At 39.5% G+C, this 26450-nt stretch overlaps 1 protein-coding gene across 1 annotated transcript in view; it reads left to right on the forward strand.

Moving 5' to 3' along the window:
* Positions 1–26450, forward strand: part of ITFG1 (integrin alpha FG-GAP repeat containing 1) — a 244290-nt gene that overhangs the window by 7526 nt on the left and 210314 nt on the right. Inside the window, exons 4-6 of the mRNA XM_049864307.1 lie at positions 955–1012; positions 2317–2391; positions 25019–25113. Coding sequence (XP_049720264.1) covers positions 955–1012; positions 2317–2391; positions 25019–25113 — 228 coding nt within the window. The remainder of the gene's footprint in view (positions 1–954; positions 1013–2316; positions 2392–25018; positions 25114–26450) is intronic.

Here is a 26450-nt window from a genome sequence, read left to right on the forward strand (position 1 = left end):
TTAATGGGTTACAGAATTATTAGGACAGATTATAGGATGAACTTTGAGTAACTCCCCACAGCCATCAAGGAACTATGTATTACCTCTTTCACTATTAGACACTAGCCAGCTACAGAGTGACTGTAAGGATGACAGCATGCCTGCTCTTACTCTCACTCAAGGCAAAACGGGAGCCCCACCCTCTGTCTCTTGATTCTGGCAGATTAGTGATCAGACACTAAGAAACAGCAGAAGCAGAGCCTTCTCACTTCGGCCTTCCAAAACTCACAGTGTATCTGATTAGCCTGGCTTGAATTTTGCTCAGAATCTCAAGCATGCAGATATCTGGAATGCTATCCTTGGTTTCTAGTCTCCCCAGTACAAGAACACACAAAAAAAGCTAGAGTGGAGATCGAGAGCCAGTCTACCATATCCACCCACAAACCTTCAAGTCTTCTCAGGAGGGCCAATTAATTATACCAAAATAGACAACTTTTACAGGGAGCTATATTTCAAGGAAGTAAAATACAGTTGCATTTTTTGTACCATTTGGGAATGTGAGCAGGAATATCAAGCTCTGTGTTAATTCAGTAAATATTTAAAAAGGCTGACTGTGTACATGCACTGCACACATACAAGTGTGGACATTACACAGTCAGGTATTTTGCTTATTTGGGCTTGTGAATCGCCAATTGCTCCAAGTGTAAATTATATGTAAAGAAGGCTTGCCTAAGGGATATGCAGATTGAAGCCTCAGGAGGAGGCTTGATCTTCACTGTAGAATGAATTCTCCCAGTGTGTTCTTTACACACTTGATCTCACTTAAGTTAGATTTATGGTTTCTTGTTAGTGGTAATATTTGGAATAAATTAGAGATAAATCTTGAAAAACATAAAAGGATATTCTCCTCTAAGTGTAGATACCAGAAATAATATAAAATGCCTTGTCTAATTTATATTTTTTCTTTCCCTACAGATCCTAAGAATATGACCATACTCAATAGGACCTTTCAAGATCAACCACTAATTATGGAGTAAGTATGTGCTTGCTTCCCTTTGAATGATATTGAACTTAACAAACATAAAATCTTTTGCATAGGAAATTACCTTGCAGATTAGAATTGACCAAAAGTTTACTCTTCCTAGTTGGCTGCAACAATGGGCACAGGCATATCAACGATTGTGAGGATGGCCCAGGACCAGGCAGTGTTTCGTTCTGTTATACATAGGGTTGCTCTGAGCTGGAACTGACTAGATGGCACCTAACAATAACAGCTAACGTTGATAGAGGCCTGTACTCTTCGGTTATATGATATTTATTTGTCATGATGGAGGAAAGAAACTAAAATTCAGTATTTTGGAAAAAGGAAGAAGTTTGTGCTTTTAATAGCTTTGAATAAGCTCCATATGGATTTATGTTGATTAAGATAACCATTTTTAGTAAAAACTATTAGTGCTTGATTGACGATATGAAAGATACAGGGTTTCCTCCAGAAATTTAGAAAGATTTCTACATTAAGGAGAAATTTTGGTCCTTTTTACAAGTCTCCTTTAGCGTTATCAATGTGTTTCCTTGAATAGACTCATGTACCATGATAAACTTAATCCAGATTCCTAGCAGGAGTTTTTGGTATTGAGGTAGAGATCATTCTTGGGACTGTAATGGTGTATAGTCACATTCCGCCTCCAGCACCACCATTCTTGCAGTTACTGAAATCATAGCCATACATCGACAGGCCAGTGGCCATGATAGTCTGAACTGGAAATTCATGGATTAATTTTAAGGGCACTTGGCTTGATTTCTTTCTCGTTGTTATAATATTCAGTGGCCAGTATGAATTTTTTTTACCAACTGGAGATTACTTTTGTGGGTTATTTCTCCTAAGCCCATCTAACTAAACAATTTGGGTCAGGATTCTGAAGTAAGTTTCTAGGAGTCAGTGCTGTCTTCTTCTCACACAGGGGTAGGCTAGATCTTGTAGCGGTTGAAAACAACTCCAAAATCTCACAGTGAAAGTTAGTTTCTTGCTCACAGTACATGTCCGTGAGGTTCACTAATAGGCTCTGCTCCATGCCATCACTCCGTGTAGGCTGTCAGAGGCTTCACCGTCTGAAACACATATTCTTCTCATTGCCACAGCAGGCTTAGAGAGGGCTGGAAGGTCCAGTGACAAATGCTTCGGCCTGAAAGTGACACGTCACTTGTGCTCACATTTCGTTGACTACAGCTAGATACTGTAATGCAATGTCTACCATATCTCCTAAAAGTTTTTTTTTTTTCTAGCTAAGTGAGAAGAGTAGAATTTAATAAAATAAATGCTTAATGTTTTCTTTTCAGCTTCAATGGTGATTTAATTCCTGACGTATTTGGTGTCACAAACGAATCCAACCAGCCGCAGATACTATTAGGAGGGTGAGTACATACGGTTTTACTCTGCAGTTAATTGTGTGTGTTGTTGCTGCTGCAGGGGCAGTATGTGCACCTGATCGCTCTAAGCTTTGGGGCAACAATCCAACTCCTTTGAAACCCTGTCCTAGCAGGTTTTTAGGAGGGCATTGGCTCACCGTATAAGCTCTAAAACTGTGTGTATTTCATTTGCACCTGCTTTCTTTGTAGATCCAGCTTAACCCCTTTATCCCTCTGGAGACTTTACAGGCCCCCCTTTAAATAGTGGTTAGCTAGATGTTTTTAGAGGTGAAAGGGTTTAATTTAATTTGAATAGATCTCTGAAGCCTTGATTGGATCTTCTACCTTAGTCATATTAGCTTCCAAACTTTGTTCTTTCTTTCATTCGTTTGTTTAATGAGCAATCAGTAATTGCCTGAAAATATAAGCACTGCTCTTCTAAGCTCTGAGAACTTTTCAGCTTACACTTCGTCCTTGACCAGTATGTCTGCCAGGCCTCTCGCTATCTGAGCAAACCATTGCTCTCTTAGGAAAAGCTGCCAGAAGCCTTGCAATTCAAAGATCTCCATTATAATTCCTCTGGATTTAAATGAAACGGTACTTTATACAAGAACTCATGAAAGCCGGATATTGTTCATGAGATACCTTCCACGTGGTGCATTTTTTTCTGTATCTTACAAGGCAAAATTTAGTTCCAGAGTACAGAATGTGTCATTTTTTATGTTAGCCCTCCAGGCAGTGCAGGGAACCACCTGTGTCCATTGGTCATGCCTGGGAACTTGGGAATCTAATGAATTTTCCCTCTGTGTTTTTAAAGTAGTGTCTCCTTATGATTGGTTTTTGAAACATGATCACAGGTACACCGATGAGTAAATTGTCAAAATTGAAGGTATTTTGATATTTCCTATCACTTTTTCTGCAATTTTTCAATAAACAATATGGGTGTTTTGATGCTAGTCATAGTGAACTTTGAGAGACTTATTGTGAATATTGAATGAGAAACCTGGTTTTTTTCCTTAAATTTTGAAAACTATCTGGAAGAGTGCCCTGTTCTAGAGACCAGTTGGGCTGAGTTCCTCTTTGCCCTTGTGGCCACGTCTTGTGGGAACGGATGCAGGTGGGGTGGGGATGAGGTGAACAAGCTGCTCCTGCCTTGGCAGGCCTGCTGTTTCGCCTTGAATTGGGACTGCTTGGGAAACCCTGTCTTTTCCTCTCCTCTTCAAAGACAGACTGTGACTGAGAATGATGGTGGCTTTTGGCCTGATTTATTACATGGTAACCTTCATTTTAGTCAAAGAAATACTTGTAGTATCTTTAACTTGGAATAGTTTGTTTTTAGGAATTAAAACCTTTATAACAGCTTTTATTGACATTTCAAAAAGTTAAACTTCCAATATCTTTAGCTTGTTTATTTGTTCTGAATTCTATGTTAGAATTTTTCTCTAATGCCTCTTTTAAAAATGTAGTTTTTAAAACTTATTCTGCCTAAAGTAATACTCTGGTATTTTATGATGTTACAGATTGAACAATAATTGCCAACCCATACTCTGAGTGACAAGTTTGAATCCGAGATTTTTCTTGATGCCAGTCTAAAGAATGAAGTTATATAAATCGACAGAAAAGAATTTCTGTCAATAACGTTAAAATGACCGTAGCCTTAACGATATCACTGTGATTCAGACAGCAGAACAAGTCCCTGTGGGAGCAGCGTTTATATGTTACTAAAATAAGGAAAATATATTTAGGCCTCATCGCTTTTATAAGCTGCCAACACAGGCACAGGTGCATGAGTGAAACGGCCATCAGCAGTGACATTCTGGATCATTCACACGGACTACCTGATCTTATTTATCAAGACATCTAAACTCACCTGACTTATCAAGAAACCTAAGTTAACTTTGCAGCTTAAATATTGATCTTTAGGGGTATGTCAGGCCCAAGATTATCTTAAATTTAATTGAATTTGGCCAGCGCCTTCGTTTTATGGGAAAGTTGCAATGATATTTAAATCCAGTGCTAAATGCTTCCATAGGATTGTGCTAGAAAGCTCATGCTGTGACTGGTCCAGTGCAGGCTTGGAAACATGCAACAGATTACCACTAGGTGAATCCAGCACGGCCAGCCTGGCGGGAGGAGGTGTGCAGATGGCCAGCCCAGGCAGGTGGTGGTAGCAGAAGCAAAGCCCACTGCTGACAGGTCAGTTCCAACTCCTGGTGACCTGACAGGACGGGGCAGAGCCGCTCCATAGGGTTTCCAAGGCTGTAGTCTTCACAGAAGCAGACTGTCACATCTTTGTCCTGTGGAGTGACTAGTGGGTTTGAACCGACAACCTTTCGATTAGCAGCTGAGTGCTTTAACCACTGTACCACCACAGCTCCTTATGGGCAGAAAAACCCCTTGTAATTGGTGCAGAGAGGGGAGTTATCTGACAGTGACAGGAAGGAAGGGTGCGAGAGGTAATCGAAGTGTGTTAAACGGTCAAAGGTGAGACTTCAGTTGACAGCTCTACCTCACTTTATAATGACTTGAAATAATATAATAACGCACCACATCGCTTAGAAATAGCACCTAGCTATCAAGTGTTAGAGCAGCTTCTGCAGTGATGTAGGTTGTCATTAATGAGCACTTTCTATAAAAGGGTATTTGAAACTGATGTTGCCTAAGCATTCAGAATCTTTTTTTTAGTATTGAAATGAGAACACTTGTACCTGCAATTTTAATCAAAGCCAAATGTAACATTGATTTGTTCACATTTTCTATGACTCATTTACTGAGTTCAGAAACATGACTGGGTCAGGCCTGAGTTGTGTACTTGGGGATATTGGCGTAGGTGTATGACAGATACATGATTTTGGCATACTGTGTTTACTTAGGAACCCTGGTGGCACAGTGGTTAACAGCTTGCCTGCTAACCTAAAGGTTGACAGTTCAAATCTACCAGCCGCTCCTTAGAAACAGTGTGGAACAGTTCTCTTCTGTCCTATAGGGTCACTATGAGACTGAATCGACTTGACAGCAAAGGGTTTGGTGTTTACCTCACAAGTGATTGCATGGAAATTTCGAATGTGATATTAATGGCACTGAAAGCAGGCATTTTTAACTGCAAGTTGTGTGGGTGAATTTTTATTCCCCATTATCGGAAAAAAAAAACTATCTTCTTTTGAAATATAGTTAGCTACTGTAAACCCAAAATTAATAAATCCCTGATTTTCCTTCTAACCTTTCTTGTCTTCTCATATTATATCCGATGACTGATTTATTAAATCACTCTTCATTTTTACTGCTGATTTTGATGGTGCATTACAGGAAATAATTGCAAATATACGTCTTAACGAACTCATAATAGGATGTTGTGTCAGTTAAATCATATCGTATAGAAAGAATATAAAAATGATGGTGAGATAGTAACACAAAATAAAACCTGATAATCCTCAAGATAGCTTTTAAGTTTTATGATCAGCATTGATTCCCATAATCCAACAAAAAAATTTGGCTCTGAGATGATTCATATTTTCTTCAGATTCTCCTGGCAGCCCCCTCCCCTTCCCGCTCTACACACCATTTATATTTTTAACACTCTTTAAAAGGAATCCATTAGAACTCGCAATCAGTTTTTTATCAGTATTTCCATGGAAACAGTACATCAATTTTCTAACTTTTTGCTTTTGCCAAAAAAAAAAAAAAAAACTCTGCTGTAGGAGATAAATTCATTTGTTCTCCCCCTGTTTCTTACCTAAACCTTTTGCTTTCAAAATTAAATCACAAAAACAGTGAAAAGCTTTAGCAGGTGACTTAAAAATTTATGACTGATTATTTCAAGTAACATGTCATAGTTACCTAAGGATCCATAACTTTACTTCCTTGACTCCCATCGGAAGTTTTTGAGGGGTCAGTGAAATGACCCAAGAATCTCTGGTGAGTCATCCCACTGTGTTGTTTTATGGCCTGGTCAGTAGCGCTGTGTTTAAGTGAAATTTTGTTTGCGTCTAAGTGAATGGCTTAAGATAATAATCTCAGACCTTACCCGCTTTGCTCTTATTTAAATCTTAAAAATTTTGGATAAAAATTTCTTTTTGAGAAATAGCAAAGATGTCAGCTTCTTTTGAGAAATAATGTGGATTTAAAGTTTCTCTGCAAAGAAATTGATAGTAACATTTCACTATGAAGGTACCAAATGATTATATTTACAACAGTGTCTCAAATTCAGCATATTTCATATTTGAGTTAGCATATGCCAAAATTTTGTTTCCTCATTTGAGGGGAGAACACTTTATTTCATTCCTACTTGCATATGCCTTGAAAAATTGAGTATTAAAGCAAGCAGTTTTAGAAGCCATGTGTTTAGCAGACTTTGAACAAGATTAATGTGTGCTGTAATTTCAATTTAGGGTAAAATGTATCAAAATGACTTATAATGTCTAAGCGTACAGATTAGCGAAGTCCTCTGTTGTTAGATTCCTATTGCATTTTTTAAAAGTTTATACACTGTTGGGGGTGGAGCCAAGATGGCGGACTAGGCAGATGCTACCTCGGATCCCTCTTACAACAAAGACACGGAAAAACAAGTGAATCGATCACATACATAACAATCTACGAACCCTGAACAACAAACACAGATTTAGAGACGGAGAACGAACTAATACGGGGAAGCAGCGATTGTTTCCAGAGCCTGGAGCCAGCGCACCAGTCAGGTACGGCACAAGCACAGAGAGCTGCTCCACCCCCCTGAACTAACCCCGGGAGGGGGACCAGCCGGTTCCACGGGCGGCGTGGGACGCAGCCGGTAGGAGAAGTCCCCGGGAGGCAGTGACTGGTCTTGGAGCAGAAAGAGCAGCGTCCGAGCCGGGGAACCGTCCCGCAGGGATTTGGACTGGACGCAGGTACGGCATAAACACAGAGAGTTGCTCCACCCCCCTGAGCTAACCCCGGGAAGGGGACCAGCTGGGTCGTGCGGGCGGCGTGGGACGCAGCCGGTAGGAGAAGTCCCCGGGAGGCAGCGACTGGTATTGGAGCGGGGAGAACAGCGTCCCAGCCGGGACACTCGGTCACGGCACAAGCACGGGGAGCTGCTCCACCCATCTGAACTAACCCCAGGAGGAGGCCTAACTGGCTCTCGGGTGCGGCACGGCCACACGGCTGGAGGGACGAGAAGTCCCCGGGAGGCAGCGACTGATTTTGGAGTCGAGAGTGCACCGTCCCAGTAGGGGAGCTTGACGCTGGGCGTGGGGCTGGAAGCGGAGGATCTGACCGTGACTCCAGCGGGCCAGACCCCCCGGGGGCAATGTCCACACAGCCAGCACACATAGGCGACGCGCCCCGCGGGAATCTCAGATATAATAGTCATTCCAAGCAAGACAAGCAACTCTGGCTATATTCTGAGGTGCTACTCTCCTATCTCTCTGTTCCCTCCCCCACCCTCCCCAGGCGGCTTCATTAACATCTGAATAGCCTGAGCCAAAGGGAGAACTCTGATAGGGATCTGACTGCATTTCTTTTTAGCAGATTTTCTGGAAAAACTAGTTTCCCAGTGATGGCGCGGAGAAAACAATCCATATCAAACCACTTAAAGAAGCAGACCATGACAGCTTCTCCAACCCCCCAAACAAAAGAATCAAAATCTTTCCCAAATGAAGGTACAATCTTGGAATTATCAGATACAGAATATAAAAAACTAATTTACAGAATGCTTAATGATATCACAAATGAAATTAGGATAACTGCAGAAAAAGCCAAGGAACACACCGATAAAACTGTTGAAGAACTCAAAAAGATTATTCAAGAACATAGTGGAAAAATTAATAAGTTGCAAGAATCCATAGAGAGACAACATGTAGAAATCCAGAAGATTAACAATAAAATAACAGAATTAGACAACGCACTAGGAAGTCAGAGGAGCAGACTCGAGCAATTAGAATGCAGACTGGGACATCTGGAGGACCAGGGAATCAACACCAACATAGCTGAAAAAAAATCAGATAAAAGAATTAAAAAAAATGAAGAAACCCTAAGAATTATGTGGGACTCTATCAAGAAGGATAACCTGCGGGTGATTGGAGTCCCAGAACAGGGAGGGGGGACAGAAAACACAGAGAAAATAGTTGAAGAACTCCTGACAGAAAATTTCCCTGACATCATGAAAGACGAAAGGATATCTATCCAAGATGCTCATCGAACCCCATTTAAGATTGATCCAAAAAGAAAAACACCAAGACATATTATCATCAAACTCACCAAAACCAAAGATAAACAGAAAATTTTAAAAGCAGCCAGGGAGAAAAGAAAGGTTTCCTTCAAGGGAGAATCAATAAGAATATGTTCTGACTACTCAGCAGAAACCATGCAGGCAAGAAGGGAATGGGACGACATATACAGAACACTGAAGGAGAAAAACTGCCAGCCAAGGATCATATATCCAGCAAAACTCTCTCTGAAATATGAAGGCGAAATTAAGATATTTACAGACAAACACAAGTTTAGAGAATTTGCAAAAACCAAACCAAAGCTACAAGAAATACTAAAGGATATTGTTTGGTCAGAGAACCAATAATATCAGATATCAGCACAACACAAGGTCACAAAACAGAACGTCCTGATATAAACTCAAACAGGGAAATCACAAAAACAAACAAATTAAGATTAATTAAAAAAAAAAAAAAACACATAACGGAATCATGGAAGTCAATAGGTAAAAGATCACAATAATCAAAAAGAGGGACTAAATACAGGAGGCATTGAACTGCCATATGGAGAGTGATACAAGGCGATATAGAACAATACAAGTTAGGTTTTTACTTAGAAAAATAGGGGTAAATAATAAGGTAACCACAAAAAGGTATAACAACTCTATAACTCAAGATAAAAACCAAGAAAAACGTAACGACTCAACTAACATAAAGTCAAGCACTATGAAAATGAGGATCTCACAATTTACTAAGAAAAACGCCTCAGCACAAAAAAGTATGTGGAAAAATGAAATTGTCAACAACACACATAAAAAGGCATCAAAATGACAGCACTAAAAACTTATTTATCTATAATTACCCTGAATGTAAATGGACTAAATGCACCAATAAAGAGACAGAGAGTCACAGACTGGATAAAGAAACACGATCCATCTATATGCTGCCTACAAGAGACACACCTTAGACTTAGAGACACAAACAAACTAAAACTCAAAGGATGGAAAAAAGTATATCAAGCAAACAATAAGCAAAAAAGAAGAGGAGTAGCAATATTAATTTCTGACAAAATAGATTTTAGACTTAAATCCACCACAAAGGATAAAGAAGGACACTATATAATGATAAAAGGGACAATTGATCAGGAAGACATAACCATATTAAATATTTACACACCCAATGACAGGGCTACAAGATACATAAATCAAATTTTAACAGAATTGAAAAGCGAGATAGAGACCTCCACAATTATAGTAGGAGACTTCAACACACCACTTTCGGAGAAGGACAGGACATCCAGTAAGAAGCTCAACAGAGACACGGAAGATCTAATTACAACAATCAACCAACTTGACCTCATTGACTTATACAGAACTCTCCACCCAACTGCTGCAAAGTATACTTTTTTTTCTAGCGCACATGGAACATTCTCTAGAATAGACCACATATTAGGTCATAAAACAAACCTTTGCAGAGTCCAAAACATCGAAATATTACAAAGCATCTTCTCAGACCACAAGGCAATAAAACTAGAGATCAATAACAGAAAAACTAGGGAAAAGAAATCAAATACTTGGAAAATGAACAATACCCTCCTGAAAAAAGACTGGGATATAGAAGACATCAAGGAGGGAATAAGGAAATTCATAGAAAGCAACGAGAATGAAAATACTTCCTATCAAAACCTCTGGGACACAGCAAAAGCAGTGCTCAGAGGCCAATTTATATCAATAAATGCACACATACAAAAAGAAGAAAGAGCCAAAATCAGAGAACTGTCCCGATAACTTGAACAAATAGAAACTGAGCAACAAAAGAATCCATCAGGCACCAGAAGAAAACAAATAATAAAAATTAGAGCTGAACTAAATGAATTAGAGAACAGAAAAACAATCGAAAGAATTAACAAAGCCAAAAGCTGGTTCTTTGAAAAAATTAACAAAATTGATAAACCACTGGCTAGACTGACTAAAGAAATACAGGAAAGGAAACAAATAACCCGAATAAGAAATGAGAAGGACCACATCACAACAGAACCAAATGAAATTAAAAGAATCATTTCAGATTACTACGAAAAATTGTACTCTAACAAATTTGCAAACCTAGAAGAAATGGATGAATTCCTGGAAAAACACTACCTACCTAAACTAACACATTCAGAAGTAGAACAACTACATAGACCCATAACAAAAAAAGAGATTGAAACGGTAATCAAAAAACTCCCAACAAAAAAAAGCCCTGGCCCGGACGGCTTCACTGCAGAGTTCTACCAAACTTTCAGAGAAGAGTTAACACCACTACTACTAAAGGTATTCCAAAGCATAGAAAATGACGGAATACTACCCAACTCATTCTATGAAGCCACCATCTGCCTGATACCAAAACCAGGTAAAGACATTACAAAAAAAGAAAATTATAGACCTATATCCCTCATGAACATTGATACAAAAATCCTCAACAAAATTCTAGCCAATAGAATCCAACAACACATCAAAAAAATAATTCACCCTGATCAAGTGGGATTTATACCAGGTATGCAAGGCTGGTTTAATATCAGGAAAACCATTAATGTAATCCATCACATAAATAAAACAAAAGACAAAAACCACATGATCTTATCAATTGATGCAGAAAAGGCATTTGACAAAGTCCAACACCCATTCATGATAAAAACTCTTACCAAAATAGGAATTGAAGGAAAATTCCTCAACATAATAAAGGGCATCTATGCAAAGCCAACAGCCAATATCACTCTAAATGGAGAGAACCTGAAAGCATTTCCCTTGAGAACGGGAACCAGACAAGGATGCCCTTTATCACCACTCTTATTCAACATCGTGTTGGAAGTCTTAGCCAGGGCAATTAGGCTAGACAAAGAAATAAAAGGTATCCGGATTGGCAAAGAAGAAGTAAAGTTATCACTATTTGCAGATGACATGATTATATACACAGAAAACCCTAAGGAATCCTCCAGAAAACTACTGAAACTAATAGAAGAGTTTGGCAGAGTCTCAGGTTATAAAATAAACATACAAAAATCACTTGGATTCCTCTACATCAACAAAAAGAACACCAAAGAGGAAATAACCAAATCAATACCATTCACAGTAGCCCCCAAGAAGATAAGATACTTAGGGATAAATCTTACCAAGGATGTAAAAGACCTATACAAAGAAAACTACAAAGCTCTACTACAAGAAATTCAAAAGGACATACTTAAGTGGAAAAACATACCCTGCTCATGGATAGGAAGACTTAACATAGTAAAAATGTCTATTCTACCAAAAGCCATCTATACATTTAACGCACTTCCGATCCAAATTCCAATGTCATATTTTAAGGGGATAGAGAAACAAATCACCAATTTCATATGGAAGGGAAAGAAGCCCCGGATAAGCAAAGCACTACTGAAAAAGAAGAAGAAAGTGGGAGGCCTCACCTTACCTGACTTCAGAACCTATTATACAGCCACAGTAGTCAAAACAGCCTGGTATTGGTACAACAACAGACACATAGACCAATGGAACAGAATTGAGAACCCAGACATAGATCCATCCACGTATGAGCAGCTGATATTTGACAAAGGACCAGTTTCAATTAACTGGGGAAAAGATAGCCTTTTTAACAAATGGTGCTGGCATAACTGGATATCCATTTGCAAAAAAATGAAACAGGACCCATACCTCACACCATGCACAAAAACTAACTCCAAGTGGATCAAAGACCTAAACATAAAGACTAAAACGATAAAGATCATGGAAGAAAAAATAGGGACAACCCTAGAAGCCCTAATACAAGGTATAAACAGAATACAAAACATTACCAAAAATGATGAAGAGAAACCCGATAACTGGGAGCTCCTAAAAATCAAACACCTATGCTCATCTAAAGACTTCTCCAAAAGAGTAAAAAGACCACCTACAGACTGGGAAAGAACTTTCAGCTATGCCATCTCCGACCAGCGCCTGATCTCTAAAATCTACATGATTCTGTCAAAACTCAACCACAAAAAGACAAACAACCCAATCAAGAAGTGGGCAAAGGATATGAACACACATTTCACTAAAGAAGATATTCAGGCAGCCAACAGGTAACATGAGAAAATGCTCTGGATCATTAGCCATTAGAGAAATGCAAATTAAAACTACCATGAGATTCCATCTCACACCAGCAAGGCTGGCATTAATCCAAAAAACACAAAATAATAAATGTTGGAGAGGCTGCGGAGAGATTGGAACTCTCATACACTGCTGGTGGGAATGTAAAATGGTACAACCACTTTGGAAATCTATCTGGCGTTATCTTAAACAGTTAGAAATAAAACTACCATACAACCCAGAAATCCCACTCCTCGGAATATACCCTAGAGATACAAGAGCCTTCATACAAACAGATATATGCACACCCATGTTTATTGCAGCTCTGTTTACAATAGCAAAAAGCTGGAAGCAACCAAGGTGTCCATCAACGGATGAATGGGTAAATAAATTCTGGTATATTCACACAATGGAATACTACGCATCGATAAAGAACAGTGACGAATCTCTGAAACATTTCATAACATGGAGGAACCTGGAAGGCATTATGCTGAGCGAAATTAGTCAGAGACAAAAGGAGAAATATTGTATAAGACCACTATTATAAGATCTTGAGAAATAGTAAACCTGAGAAGAACACATACTTTTGTGGTTACGAGGGGGGGAGGGAGGGAGGGTGGGAGAGGGTTTTTTATTGATTAATCAGTAGATAAGAACTGCTTTAGGTGAAGGGAAAGACAACACTCAATACATGGAAGGTCAGCTCAATTGGACTGGACCAAAAGCAAAGAAGTTTCCGGGATAAAATGAATGCTTCAAAGGTCAGGGGAGCAAGCGCGGGGGTCTGGGGAACATGGTTTGCGGGGACTTCTAAGTCAATTGGCAAAATAATTCTATTATGAAATCATTCTGCATCCCACTTTGAAATGTGGCGTCTGGGGTCTTAAATGCTAACAAGCGGCCATCTACGATGCAGCAATTGGTCTCAACCCACCTGGAGCAAAGGAAAATGAAGAACACCAAGGCCACACGACAACTAAGAGCCCAAGAGACAGAAAGGGCCACATGAACCAGAGACCTACATCATCCTGAGACCAGAAGAACTAGTTGGTGCCCGGCCACAATCGATGACTGCCCTGACAGGGAGCACAGCAGAGGACCCCTGAGCGAGCAGGAGATCAGTGGGATGCAGACCCCAAATTCTCATAAAAAGACCAAACTTAATGGTCTGACTGAGACTGGAGGAATCCCGGCGGCCATGGTCCCCAGACCTTCTGTTGACACAGGACAGGAACCATCCCCGAAGACAACTCATCAGAAATGAAACGGACTGGTCAGCGGGTGGGAGAGAGACGCTGATGAAGAGTGAGCTAATTATATCAGGTGGACACTTGAGATTGTGTTGGCAACTCTTGTCTGGAGGGGGGATGGGAGGGTAGAGAGAGAGGGAAGCAGGCAAAATTGTCAAGAAAGGAGAGACTGAAAGGGCTGACTCAAGAGGGGGAGAGTAAGTGGGAGTAGGGAGTGAGATGTATGTAAACTTATATGTGACAGACTGATTGGATTTGTAAACGTTCACTTGAAGCTTAATAAAAGTTATTAAAAAAAAAAAGTGGGCAAAGGATATGAACACACATTTCACTAAAGAAGATATTCAGGCAGCCAACAGATACATGAGAAAATGCTCTCGATCATAGCCATTAGAGAAATGCAAATTAAAACTACCATGAGATTCCATCTCACACCAGCAAGGCTGGCATTAATCCAAAAAACACAAAATAATAAATGTTGGAGAGGCTGCGGAGAGATTGGAACTCTCATACACTGCTGGTGGGAATGTAAAATGGTACAACCACTTTGGAAATCTATCTGGCGTTATCTTAAACAGTTAGAAATAAAACTACCATACAACCCAGAAATCCCACTCCTCGGAATATACCCTAGAGATACAAGAGCCTTCATACAAACAGATATATGCACACCCATGTTTATTGCAGCTCTGTTTACAATAGCAAAAAGCTGGAAGCAACCAAGGTGTCCATCAACGGATGAATGGGTAAATAAATTCTGGTATATTCACACAATGGAATACTACGCATCGATAAAGAACAGTGACGAATCTCTGAAACATTTCATAACATGGAGGAACCTGGAAGGCATTATGCTGAGCGAAATTAGTCAGAGACAAAAGGAGAAATATTGTATAAGACCACTATTATAAGATCTTGAGAAATAGTAAACCTGAGAAGAACACATACTTTTGTGGTTACGAGGGGGGGAGGGAGGGAGGGTGGGAGAGGGTTTTTTATTGATTAATCAGTAGATAAGAACTGCTTTAGGTGAAGGGAAAGACAACACTCAATACATGGAAGGTCAGCTCAATTGGACTGGACCAAAAGCAAAGAAGTTTCCGGGATAAAATGAATGCTTCAAAGGTCAGGGGAGCAAGTGCGGGGGTCTGGGGAACATGGTTTGCGGGGACTTCTAAGTCAATTGGCAAAATAATTCTATTATGAAATCATTCTGCATCCCACTTTGAAATGTGGCGTCTGGGGTCTTAAATGCTAACAAGCGGCCATCTACGATGCAGCAATTGGTCTCAACCCACCTGGAGCAAAGGAAAATGAAGAACACCAAGGCCACACGACAACTAAGAGCCCAAGAGACAGAAAGGGCCACATGAACCAGAGACCTACATCATCCTGAGACCAGAAGAACTAGTTGGCGCCCCGCCACAATCGATGACTGCCCTGATAGAGATCACAGCAGAGGACCCCTGAGGGAGCAGGAGATCAGTGGGATACAGACCCCAAATTCTCATAAAAAGACCAAACTTAATGGTCTGACTGAGGCTGGAGGAATCCCGGCGGCCATGCTCCGCAGACCTTCAGTTGACACAGGACAGGAACCATTCCCGAAGACAACTCATCAGAAATGAAAGGGACTGGTCAGTGGGTGGGAGAGAGACGCGGATGAAGAGTGAGCTAATTATATCAGGTGGACACTTGAGATTGTGTTGGCAACTCTTGTCTGGAGGGGGGATGGGAGGGTAGAGAGAGAGGGAAGCAGGCAAAATTGTCAAGAAAGGAGAGACTGAAAGGGCTGACTCAAGAGGGGGAGAGCAAGTGGGAGTAGGGAGTGAGATGTATGTAAACTTATATGTGACAGACTGATTGGATTTGTAAACGTTCACTTGAAGCTTAATAAAAGTTATTAAAAAAAAAAAAACTTTATACTCTGTTGAGAATGGCCTACTAATACCTTAAGTCTAGCAGTGGGGAGGTGTGAGCCATGAGCTGCAGCTCCTGAATGAGGTCCCCGCAGCAGTGCTGAGCAGAGGTGCAGGCCCAGCTGTGGCCATGTGCCTCTCTTCAGATGGCCTCCCATCCTGTTGCCTCTGTGCCCTGGGAGCCAGAGCTGCAGGGCGGTCTCTCGCCTGTGATGTCCCTGTTGCTCAGCCTCTGGAGCCAGGGCTACTGGGACAGAGTAAAGGACACAGCTGAACAGAAAGCTCCATGTTTCCTCTCATGGACTTAAGATGTTATTGCCAAGAGGTCCTTAAGCTGTATCTGGTCTCACACCTTTGATTTCTGACTGAGGCCCAGAGTGTGTGAATGATTCATCAAGTGATTACCAGGGTGATTTTGTTGTTCAGTGATGTTTCTTTCCCTGCTCTTCTGCCATGTACACTGCTCCACACCTTGCCCTCCTCCCGCCCCCGAGGAGACGTATCATGGGATTGCACGGTTTTGCTGTCCTGTGTGAAGCACAGGGTTGGATGGGGAAGAAGAAAGAGAAGAAAGAAAAGCTCAAACAAGCCTTTTTTTTATTTAATATCTACTGACTGACTCGGGGGTTGGCACTTTACATCCGTTGTCCCTCTTTTTTTTTTTTTTTCCTCTCACAACATAGTGTGTGCAGTTAACAGGGTTTAAGAGAAACAGGCTATTTATTGAAAAGTTAAGAGGCTAATCCAAAGTTTACATGACCGCCTCAGGCTCGCAACATGTAAATAAGTAGAAGGTGTGGGATCTGAATCTTGATCTGCCCAGCTCTAAATGCTGTGCTCCTGCCTGTTTCAGTAAGATCACCACCGTCGCTGCAGTCACAGAGGCCCATGGCGGTGATTGTATACAAAAGAGCAGTAAGATAAGGCAATTGTTAACCTTTTTGAGCTACCCCATTTGTCCCCTTGCCTGCCATGCCCCAGGACTGATAAAATTTGTGATTCCCAGGGATTGGGACCGGGAACTAAAGCGGTCATTCTCAAACTAGGGTGCTGTTTTGCTTGTCTTTAGCAGTGTAACAAGCTCAGTTGCCAACCATAAGGCCAGGAGTTCAAATCCACTAACTGCTCCTTGGAAACCTTATGGGTCAGTTCTACTCTGTTCCTATAGGGTAGCTGTGAGTCGAAATCAACTTGGTGGCAACAGGTTTTTGGGTTTGGTGGCAGTGTAGTAAACCACCTCAAAATTTAATGGCCTCAAACAACAGCCATTTTATTCGCTCTCAATTTTGTGGATCAGGAATTTGATCAAGGCTTGGCTGAGTGGTTCTGTACCACCTGGTATTGACTGAGGTCATTCACTCAGCTGCATTCAGCTGGTGGCCAGGGTCCTGGAAGGTCCAAGAAAGCTTCCTTCTCCTGTTTAGCACCTTGGTGCCCCTTCAGGTGGCTGCTGTCTGTCCACGTGACTAGTTCAGACTTTCTCCTAGCAAAGTGCCTGTATTTCAAGGAGGAGCACTCCAAAACGTGCACATAGAAGCTGCATATCTCAGCTCTGGAAGGTAGACAGACAGCATCAGGATCCTGCTGCATCCTGTTGGTCGGAGCAGACCAGAGGGCTAGCCAAGGTTCAGGGCTAACAGAGTATGACAGATGCTGCCTCTTCACCCGGCCATGACATAATCAGAATGTAAGAGCACATGGGATGGGAGACAAGGTGGCCATCTTTGGCAACAGCGCAGTAGCCTATGGTTACTTATTTTACCATAAGAAAAGACTTCAGAGGAGTATATAAGCACAGATTGTCTACATCTTGACTCTTACCTAAAATTGATGTGCCTGAGAATGTACCTGCTTCTCACCTGAGAAAGCCACATTTGTTGCCCTTCCTCAGTCTTACTAATGGTGCATTTCCTGGGGATGTAAAGACCCACAGGGCACCAGTCACAGTGAAAATCTGCTTTTATGATTAGTCAGGGTATCCTAAACTGATAGAACTCCCAGTTTTCCTCTTTTTTATACATATTTCAGATGAAGCTTGGCTTTTATACATATTTCAGATGAAGCTTGGCTGCAGAAGGGGGCATTTGGGTCCACATTGAGATATTCTGAATTCAGATTGCTCGAATGGTGCTATGGGAGCAGTGACAGTTTTTGTTTTAGTGACTTTGCCACTTCATCCCCTGATTATTATCAAAAACTCTGTTATTGTTTAGAGAACGCCCTGGGAGAGCAATGCAGAGAAAGATTCCATGAAAAAGTCAGATCCCAAAAAACAGGTCCTTTAGCTCTTTGCAGTACCCTTGTCCCTGGACACATCGTGAGCTGGGAAAACGTTCTTCTGAAGCCAGAGTAGTTTCAGATGATGGTAATGATCATTTCCCATGTGCCTGGAATGTTCTCTGGGGCTGCCAAACCCATGGATAAAACTTGGGAGAATTCCTTTCAGATTTGGTGTGCATTTTTCTATAACTTAACTGAAACTAGTTAAAAAACTAGTTGTTTTTTTTAACTGATAAAATATCAGGAAAATTTCACTTAAAGTGAATCATCGTATCTTATGAAATGCTTACCATTTTCTACCTCCTATTAATAAAAAAAAATAAGTTAACATGCTAGCTGCTTGACCAGTTATTTTTTTACAGCATATACCTTTCTTTTATTAAAGTCATGGGAAAAGTTTGTTATGTCTAATAAGAAAGAAATGGCATTATTTCTGCTTTTTGTAATATATTTTTATTTAATTACTGCAGAAGCCAGACATCAGAGTTGAATTTGCATGTTTACTGAAGAACTGTGATTATTTTATCATCCTTTTGTGTCATAAATTATTTTAGCTGTTCCGTTGCATGGCTGTCAACCAATGATAAACAGCATGCTGCTTCACTGCCCTTTTTTATAAACTCTTTTTAAAAACAGGTACATCAGTTTATCAGCATTACATTATTTTAACCCGAACTGGTTTTAGAAATATCATATATTCTGTAATTTACAAGTAGTTTTTATATTCCCTGGAACACGTATTAACACATTTATTTGAATTGAAAAAAACTAGCACAAACACTTCCTGACAGAAAATAACTTCCATTTGGAAATTTGTTTGACACTGAGAACTGTCTGTGCTAATTGGACAATATGGCAGGCATTTTCCATAAATTAAATGAGCTAAGTCTGCAGCTCTAATTTTTTTTAACTTTTTATGATGGAAAATATCAAACATATACAGAAGTAGAGAGAATGGGACAATGAATTTACCGGCTTCAAAAATTACCAAGTCATGGCCACTCTTATTTCATCCATACCCCATAACTTTCCCTCTATTTCTCTTTCTTCCAGCCCCTACCCCCAGATATTTTTAACTTATAAGTGTTTCAATTAATATCTCTAAAACGTAAGGCTTTTCTTTTTTTTTTTTTTTTACTTTAGATGAAGGTTGTCTTAGTTATCTAATGCTGCTATAATAGAAATATCAGAAGTGGCTTTCACAAACAGAAATTTATTTCTTCACAGTACAGTAGACTGAAAGTCCAAATTCAGGGTGTCAGCTCCAGGAGAAGGCTTTCTCTTTCTGTTGGCCTTCTCATCAGTCTTCACCCAAACTAGGAGCTTCTTCGTGCAGGGATCCTGGGTCCAAAGGACACCCTGTGCTTTGGGCACTGCTTTCTTGGTGGTCTGAGGTCCCCGGACTCTGTCCTTGCTTCCCTTTCCTTTTATCTCTTGTAAGATAAAAGATGGTGCAGGCCACACCCCAGGGAAACTCTCTTTACATTGAATCAGAGATGTGGCCTTAGTAAGGGTGTTAGCAATCCCATCCTAATCCTCTTTAACATAAAATTAACAATCACAAAATGGAGGACAACCACACAATTTAACCTAACCAAATTGACAGGTATTTTGGGGGGACACAATTCAATCCATGACAAAAGTTTACAGAACAAACAAGCTTCTCATTAAACAGGACACATATTGTTTTACAACATTGGTTAACAACCCCATAACATGTCAACACTCTCCCTTCTCGACCTTGGGTTTCCTATTTCCAGCTGTCCTGTCTCCTCCTGCCTTCTAGTCCTTGTCCCTGGGCTGGTGTGCCCCTTCAGTCTCATAAAACATAAAGATTTTTTAAATACACGATCATGATATGTTTGTCACACTTAAAAAAATATATATATATATATATGTATGTATGTATGGCCAAAGATGCAATAAAAGGATTTGCCAAACCCTTTTTGAGTATATCTGGTTAAAGGAGGTGCCTCTAAGTAAAGAGTAATTAGTATATTAAAGCTTAATTCATCTGTTTGAGAAATGCATTTCTAAAGAAATTTACCTTTGGTTTAGTAAGTTAGTCAAATTGTATAATATGTGTTTTCATCAATTGTATACTAATAGTTAAAATAACTTAAGCTCAAAGAGATTTTTTTTTCAGATACTTAGACCCATAAACAAAACCAGTTTAAAATTTTATATACCAATTTGTATGTATATATATTTTTGTTTGGAGAAGTATGATAGAGTGATCATTAAAAAGACTTTAGATATAAAAACATTTTCTATTATAAAGTTCTGTGAGACAAATGGAATGGAAGTATGAGTTCAAGGATAAAAGGAAAAGCAGTATAATTTCTGAGTATTAAAGAAGATCTTGTTCATGTTATTTTTTTAATGGGTGATGGTAGATAACAGTTCCATATGGCATTTATATTCCACTGGATACATTTTTAAAAGTAATTGTTTTCTTTTAAAACTTCAGTAATTCTAGTAGATTGAAAGATCATCTACTTGTAACTACTTAAGCTGATGAAAACATTTAAGTTTTTTTCTTAGGGATGGACTTAAATATGTTAATGAATGCATAGTTTTTCAAAATCCTTTTAGAGGGTATCTGAGCAAAAAAAGCTTGAAGACCTCTGGTCTGAAGAACTAAGCAGGTTGGAGAGCAGACACCTTCATGCTAGATGAAACTCCTAGTCACTGTTTTTACCTAGTATCTGGAATACTGATAGTTCAGTATAAGCTGATATACTGAAAAGTGGGTGGATTAGCAGTCATTTCAAAGAGCAGTTACCATAGGCAACCAAAAGCTACATTTAAATTCATCCCTCAATAAATGCTGTCCTTTGTAATTAATGGTGATGATGCCCACCAATTAGAACACCTTGACATAATTGTGTTCCCTGTTGGGAGAGAAAAGTTAATAATTGGAGTTTTCTACAGAGGTCAAGAAATGTCAGTGAACAGATTCAGTGTGGTGAGAACTGCCCATTTTTTCATCTCGGTGGTTCTTTCCTTTGTGATTAGAGTAGTATTTATTTGTGACCTTACTTTCAAATGGAGTTGGGCACATATATGAGAAGATTACAGTTTATATGAATATCAAACCAACCAGTTACTGTTGAGTCAGTGCTCACTCATGGCAACCTCATGTGTGTCAGAGTAGAGCTATATAAGAGCTATATACACCATGGGATTTTCAATGGCTAATTTTTCATAAGTAGCTCAACAGACATTTCTTATGAGGCAACTCTGGGTGGAATCAAACCATCAACCTTTTGATTAGCAGCCAAGCGCATCAACTGTTTGTACCACCCTGGGATCCCTATATGAATGTAGTTGTTGGAAACATATGGCTTCTGCTTCTTATTGCTGAAACCTGTGATGTGTCCAAAGAGTAATTTTCAATGCACAGTAGAAGGATAACTATGAATTTTTGAATGATTTGATTCTAATAGAAATCTGTATGTATATTCAGTTTTCAACCATCTTAAAATACACCCCAAAAAAGAAGCAGCAGCTCTTCTCCAACCCCACCCTCTTTGGTGAACATCAGAATGGTATATAGACACTGTGTACACAGTAAACTATAAAGGCAACTGCTTCTTTCCACAGGATGTTAATGTAAAGTAGAACATAGATGACAGTTACAAAACCTCAGTGAGGCATTGGTGGCTCATTGTTAGAATTCACTCCTTACATGGGAGAGACCCAGGTTCAGTTCCTGGCCAGTGCAACTCATGCGCAGCCACCTCCCATCTGTCATTGGAGACTCCCGTGTTATTATGATAATTAACAAGTTTCACTTGAGCTTCCAGCCTGACTGGGAAGAAAGGCTTGGTGATCTAAAAATCAGCCAGTTTTATTCCTGAAAATCAGCCAGTGAAAAAACCCTATTGATCACAAGGGTTTGATCCCTAACCAGTCATGGGGATGATGCAGGACTGACCACCAATTTGATCCTTTGGCATGGGGTCACAACAACAGCAATAAAACTTCAAGCTGTGATGAACTTGAATGTTAATTTGAAATGTTAAAGACAAAGCAGTGTTACAATTAATAGTTTATTAGCATTGCAAACAGCTAAAAAGGTCAAGTGGGAAACCAGAGTTAAGGAGCATTTTGGGAAGGCTTTTTTTTTTTTGGACTTCAGCAGTCTGTGGGCACTGGCTTTGTCTGAAAAGGGCCAGGTGGATGACAGACCTACTGGTATTTCATGGGAAACTGGAAATCCAGGTTTTTATGTGAAATCTGTTTTTTTTTTAAGTTCTTGCTGTGAATTCAGAATTTTTAAAACTATACAAGTCAAATTACATCTTTGTGCTGTATTTTTCCCATGGGTTGCTACTTTATGACTTTTGCTTTATCATTGTTCTACTTTCACAGTACATTTCAAATGAACATTTGGTTAAACATCTTCTTGGACAAAATGTCACAGGTTACTTTAGGATTTCCCAAAAACCTAGCTATAACTTTTTTGAAAGAGAACCTATTAAAAATTCTGTAGGGAATGGGATCAATACTGCTCAGGTAGTAATTAAAGACAGAGCCACATGGTCAACCTCACTGAGCTCGACTCTATAAAAGCCTGTGTTCTTTAATTCATTCTTGGTCTATAATTACAAATTTGTTGGGAACATTAGGAAAGTCTTCTGAAGTGACTCAAGGTGAACTTGTTATAGTATCTCTAGCCTGAGTCTGATTATTTTCTTGGTAATTAAAAACACTTCAATGCTTAGAATTTGTAGGACTTTTGAATAAATAGCCTGTCTTAAAAAGTGAATCAGCCATTATTAAATTATACATTAATTGAAATTATTTTAAAGATTTCTAACCTGTACAGTATGAAAGAAGAGTAATCAGTCTAGAGTTGCTTGGCATAAAGTACCTTCCAACAAATGTTAAATACAAATACCCAATTTATTTTAATATTTTGTTATGAATGTAGCCTTCTATTATAGGGTTTTGGTTGAAATAATAAAATTAAGTTGTATCAATTCTGCTTGTTTTCGTTTTTATTGTCTTGTTGAGGTTAAAGATGAGTCACGGTGTGTGCTAAAAAGAGTATAGAAGAAGATTATTGGGAAGAGGTTGTTGTTTGTCGAAAATGGCCCCTTTGACCATCTCCTCCTGATGAATACTTATTCCTTTTCCCAGATCCCACCTACTAAGAACAGATTAGTCCATTGTGTCTCTCCGCTTTCCAAAGGTGGTCAAAACCAAGTTCACAAATAAACTTTGTTTCCTATCCAGTCAGATACTGTGTTGATGGTTAAGTTGGATTTGAATAGTTTTAGATTGTTCTTTGGATATGCCATGTCTGTGGTTCCGTATTGGACTGGGACATAGTACTATGAAAAAATTAGCAAATTCTAACTATAAGTAGAATGGGAAATCCTACTTGAGAGTATGATTCTTTCCAGCCAGTATTTGCTGACCACTTCATGGAAGCCAGGTCCTGGTTGGGCAGTGTGGACACAAATATCCATGACGCAGGGTTCCTGGAGGCACTTAAACAATCTCAAAGAGAAAGTTACTCAAGTAATTTTAATGCAACCCAAAGTGCTATAATAGAGAAAAATGTAATAATAAAACAGTAACTGAGGAGAATGCCTTTTGGAGAAAGCTGATTTGATTCGGACCTTCAGAGATGGGAGTGCCTTTTAGAATTAGGATGTTCTCAACTAATCAGGAATTGCGGGAGAGTGACTTCATTTAAACCTGGTATTCCTTCTTTTGTTCTTAGTAATTGGCCAGTGTTACCTTCCTAGTTTTTATAATTATGATTAGGTAAGACGTTAACATTAAGGGAAGCTGGATGAGGGATATACAAGAACTCTGTACTACGGTTTTTTCCATAGTGTGAGGGCTAGTATAGGCGCTGAATCCAAATCTGCACTACATCAACAAATTCAGAGATTCTGAATCTCTGTTCTAGCACTTTTTGTTTAGTTGAAGTAAAATTCACATAACATAAAATTAAACATTATACAGTTACTAAATTCAGTGACATTTAGTATAGTCACAATGCTGCAACTATAACCTCCATCTGATTCCAAAACCTTTTTATCGCTGAAAAGGAAGCCCTGTACCTGTTAAGTAGTTACACTTCCTATCTCCTACCCCCCAGCTCTTGGCAGCCACCAATCAGCATTCTGTCTCTATCGATATACCTATTCTGGATATTTCAAAATCAACTCAAAGGCAACTGGTTAGGGGTTGAGGGAGGGGGTGGAGAATGGGAAAGGACTGCTAATACTCAGTGTTTCTTTGGGGCATGATGTAAATGCTCTGGAATTAGGTAGTGGTGATGGTTGCTCATTGTGGCTATACTAAAAACCACTGAATTGTACATTTTAAAAGAGTGAATTATATGGTATATGGAGTAATATTGTTAGGTGCCGTTGAATTTGTTCGAACTCATAGCAACCCCATGTATGACAGAATGAAACGCTGCCCAGCCCTGTGCCATTCTCACAATCGTTGTGCTTGAGCCCATTGTTGTAGCGACTGTGTCAGTCCATCTCCTTGAGGTTCTTCCTCTTTTTCACTCACCCTCGACTTTATCAACCATGATAAAGTATGGTCTCTCCTGATAACACGTCCGAAGTACGTGAGATGTAGTCTCGCCCTCTTTGCTTCTAAGAAGCATTCTTGCTATACTTCTTCCGAGACAGATTTGTTCATTCTTCTGGCAGTCCGTGGTACGTTCAGTATTCTTCACCGGCACCATAATTCAGAGGCATCAGTTCTTCAGTCTTCCTTACTCATTGTCCAGCTTTCTCATGCATATGAGGCGAATGAAAATATGAAATGTATCTCAATGAAAGTAAATTTTATGTTTTGCATTCAAAGATTTTTCTGTTTTAAAAATTCTTATTTGATGTTTGCATTAAGAAATTTATTTAATTTTTTAGGAATTTATCATGGCATCCTGCGGTGACCACCAAAAATAAAATGCGAATTCCACATTCTCATGCATTTATTGACTTGACAGAAGATTTTACAGCCGGTGAGTTGCATGTAAATGTGAGATATGTTTTGAACTGCAGAGAATTACGTGGTTTTAATTTCCCACCTTTTTACTTAGTAGTCATTCCTAATGAACTGAATGTTAAAAGCAGATATTAATAGGTTGAAATAAGTCAGTGGCATTGGAAACTGAAAAAGTACTAGATGTAATAAATCATTATTGTTCTGTTTTTCTTGTTTGCTTAACTACGTCACCATTTAAATTCTCTGCTTACGTGGAATTCATGGTATTTAGGCACATGATTGAGGATTCTTTCCCTTTCATTTACAAATTATTTGTCAACTAATAAATGCTATATATTTAATAGTAAGGAAAACATTTAACTTGTGTACAAGAATAATTTCAAAAGATTTAAAAAACTTTTAATTATGGAAAATTTTGAACACAGTGAATATATGTGATCAAATGGGGGTGACGATTATATATATACTACTTTCCGGTAAACACAGAGTAGTGCCATATGCTCGTCACCTCCATTTAACCATCGCTGTCTTCAGCAGTTATCAGTATATGGCCAGCTCTGTTCCATCTGTATACCACATCCACCTGCCACCCCAGGCAATTGGAAAACAAATTCCAAACACCATCTGTAAATACTTCAATATGTACCTCTAAATAGTAATTACTTTATTTTCTCCTAAATGTTTTTATCAAGTCAGAAGCTGTACAGGATCCATACTGCATACGATGTGTCCATTAAGTCTGCTTTAATCTACAGGTTTTCCCTTTCTTTATAACTAGTGTTTAATTTGTCTATATTTCTGGGGGCAGGAAATGTCTGTCTTGTTGAATCTCTCAAAGTCCACGTTTTGCTGATTCCATCCCCCTGGTATTGTTTAACATGTCGCTCTGCCCACTGTACTTTCTCTAAACCATTAGTTAGATTTGGAGCCTTGATCAGAATCAGACTTTTTTTTGTGGGGGGAAGGGGGTGGTGTCAAGAATACTTCCTAGTTGTTGCTGTGTGTTTCATCTCATCAGGAGGCACATACTCAGGTTCTCCTTTGTGATGTTAAAATTGATCAGTAGCTTAGTTGTCCTCAGCATAGGCCAACCTAATGGCTTTCAGCAGCCATCAATGGTCATTGTCAGGTCCAGTTACTTCAATAAAGCAAATAACTAAACCCCTTGCCATCAAGTTGATTCCAATCCATGATGGCGCCAGGAGTTGCAGAGTAGTACAGCTCCATAGGATTTTCTTGGCTGTAATCTGTATGGAAGCAGATCACGAGGCCTTTTTTTCCATGGAGCCCCTGGATAGTTTTGAACCCTCAGCCTTTAGGTTAGCAGCTGATCACAAACTCCTTGCACCACCC

The sequence above is a fragment of the Elephas maximus genome, chromosome 21 (genome assembly GCF_024166365.1).
Source record: "Elephas maximus indicus isolate mEleMax1 chromosome 21, mEleMax1 primary haplotype, whole genome shotgun sequence".
NCBI classification, from domain to species: Eukaryota; Metazoa; Chordata; class Mammalia; order Proboscidea; family Elephantidae; genus Elephas; species Elephas maximus.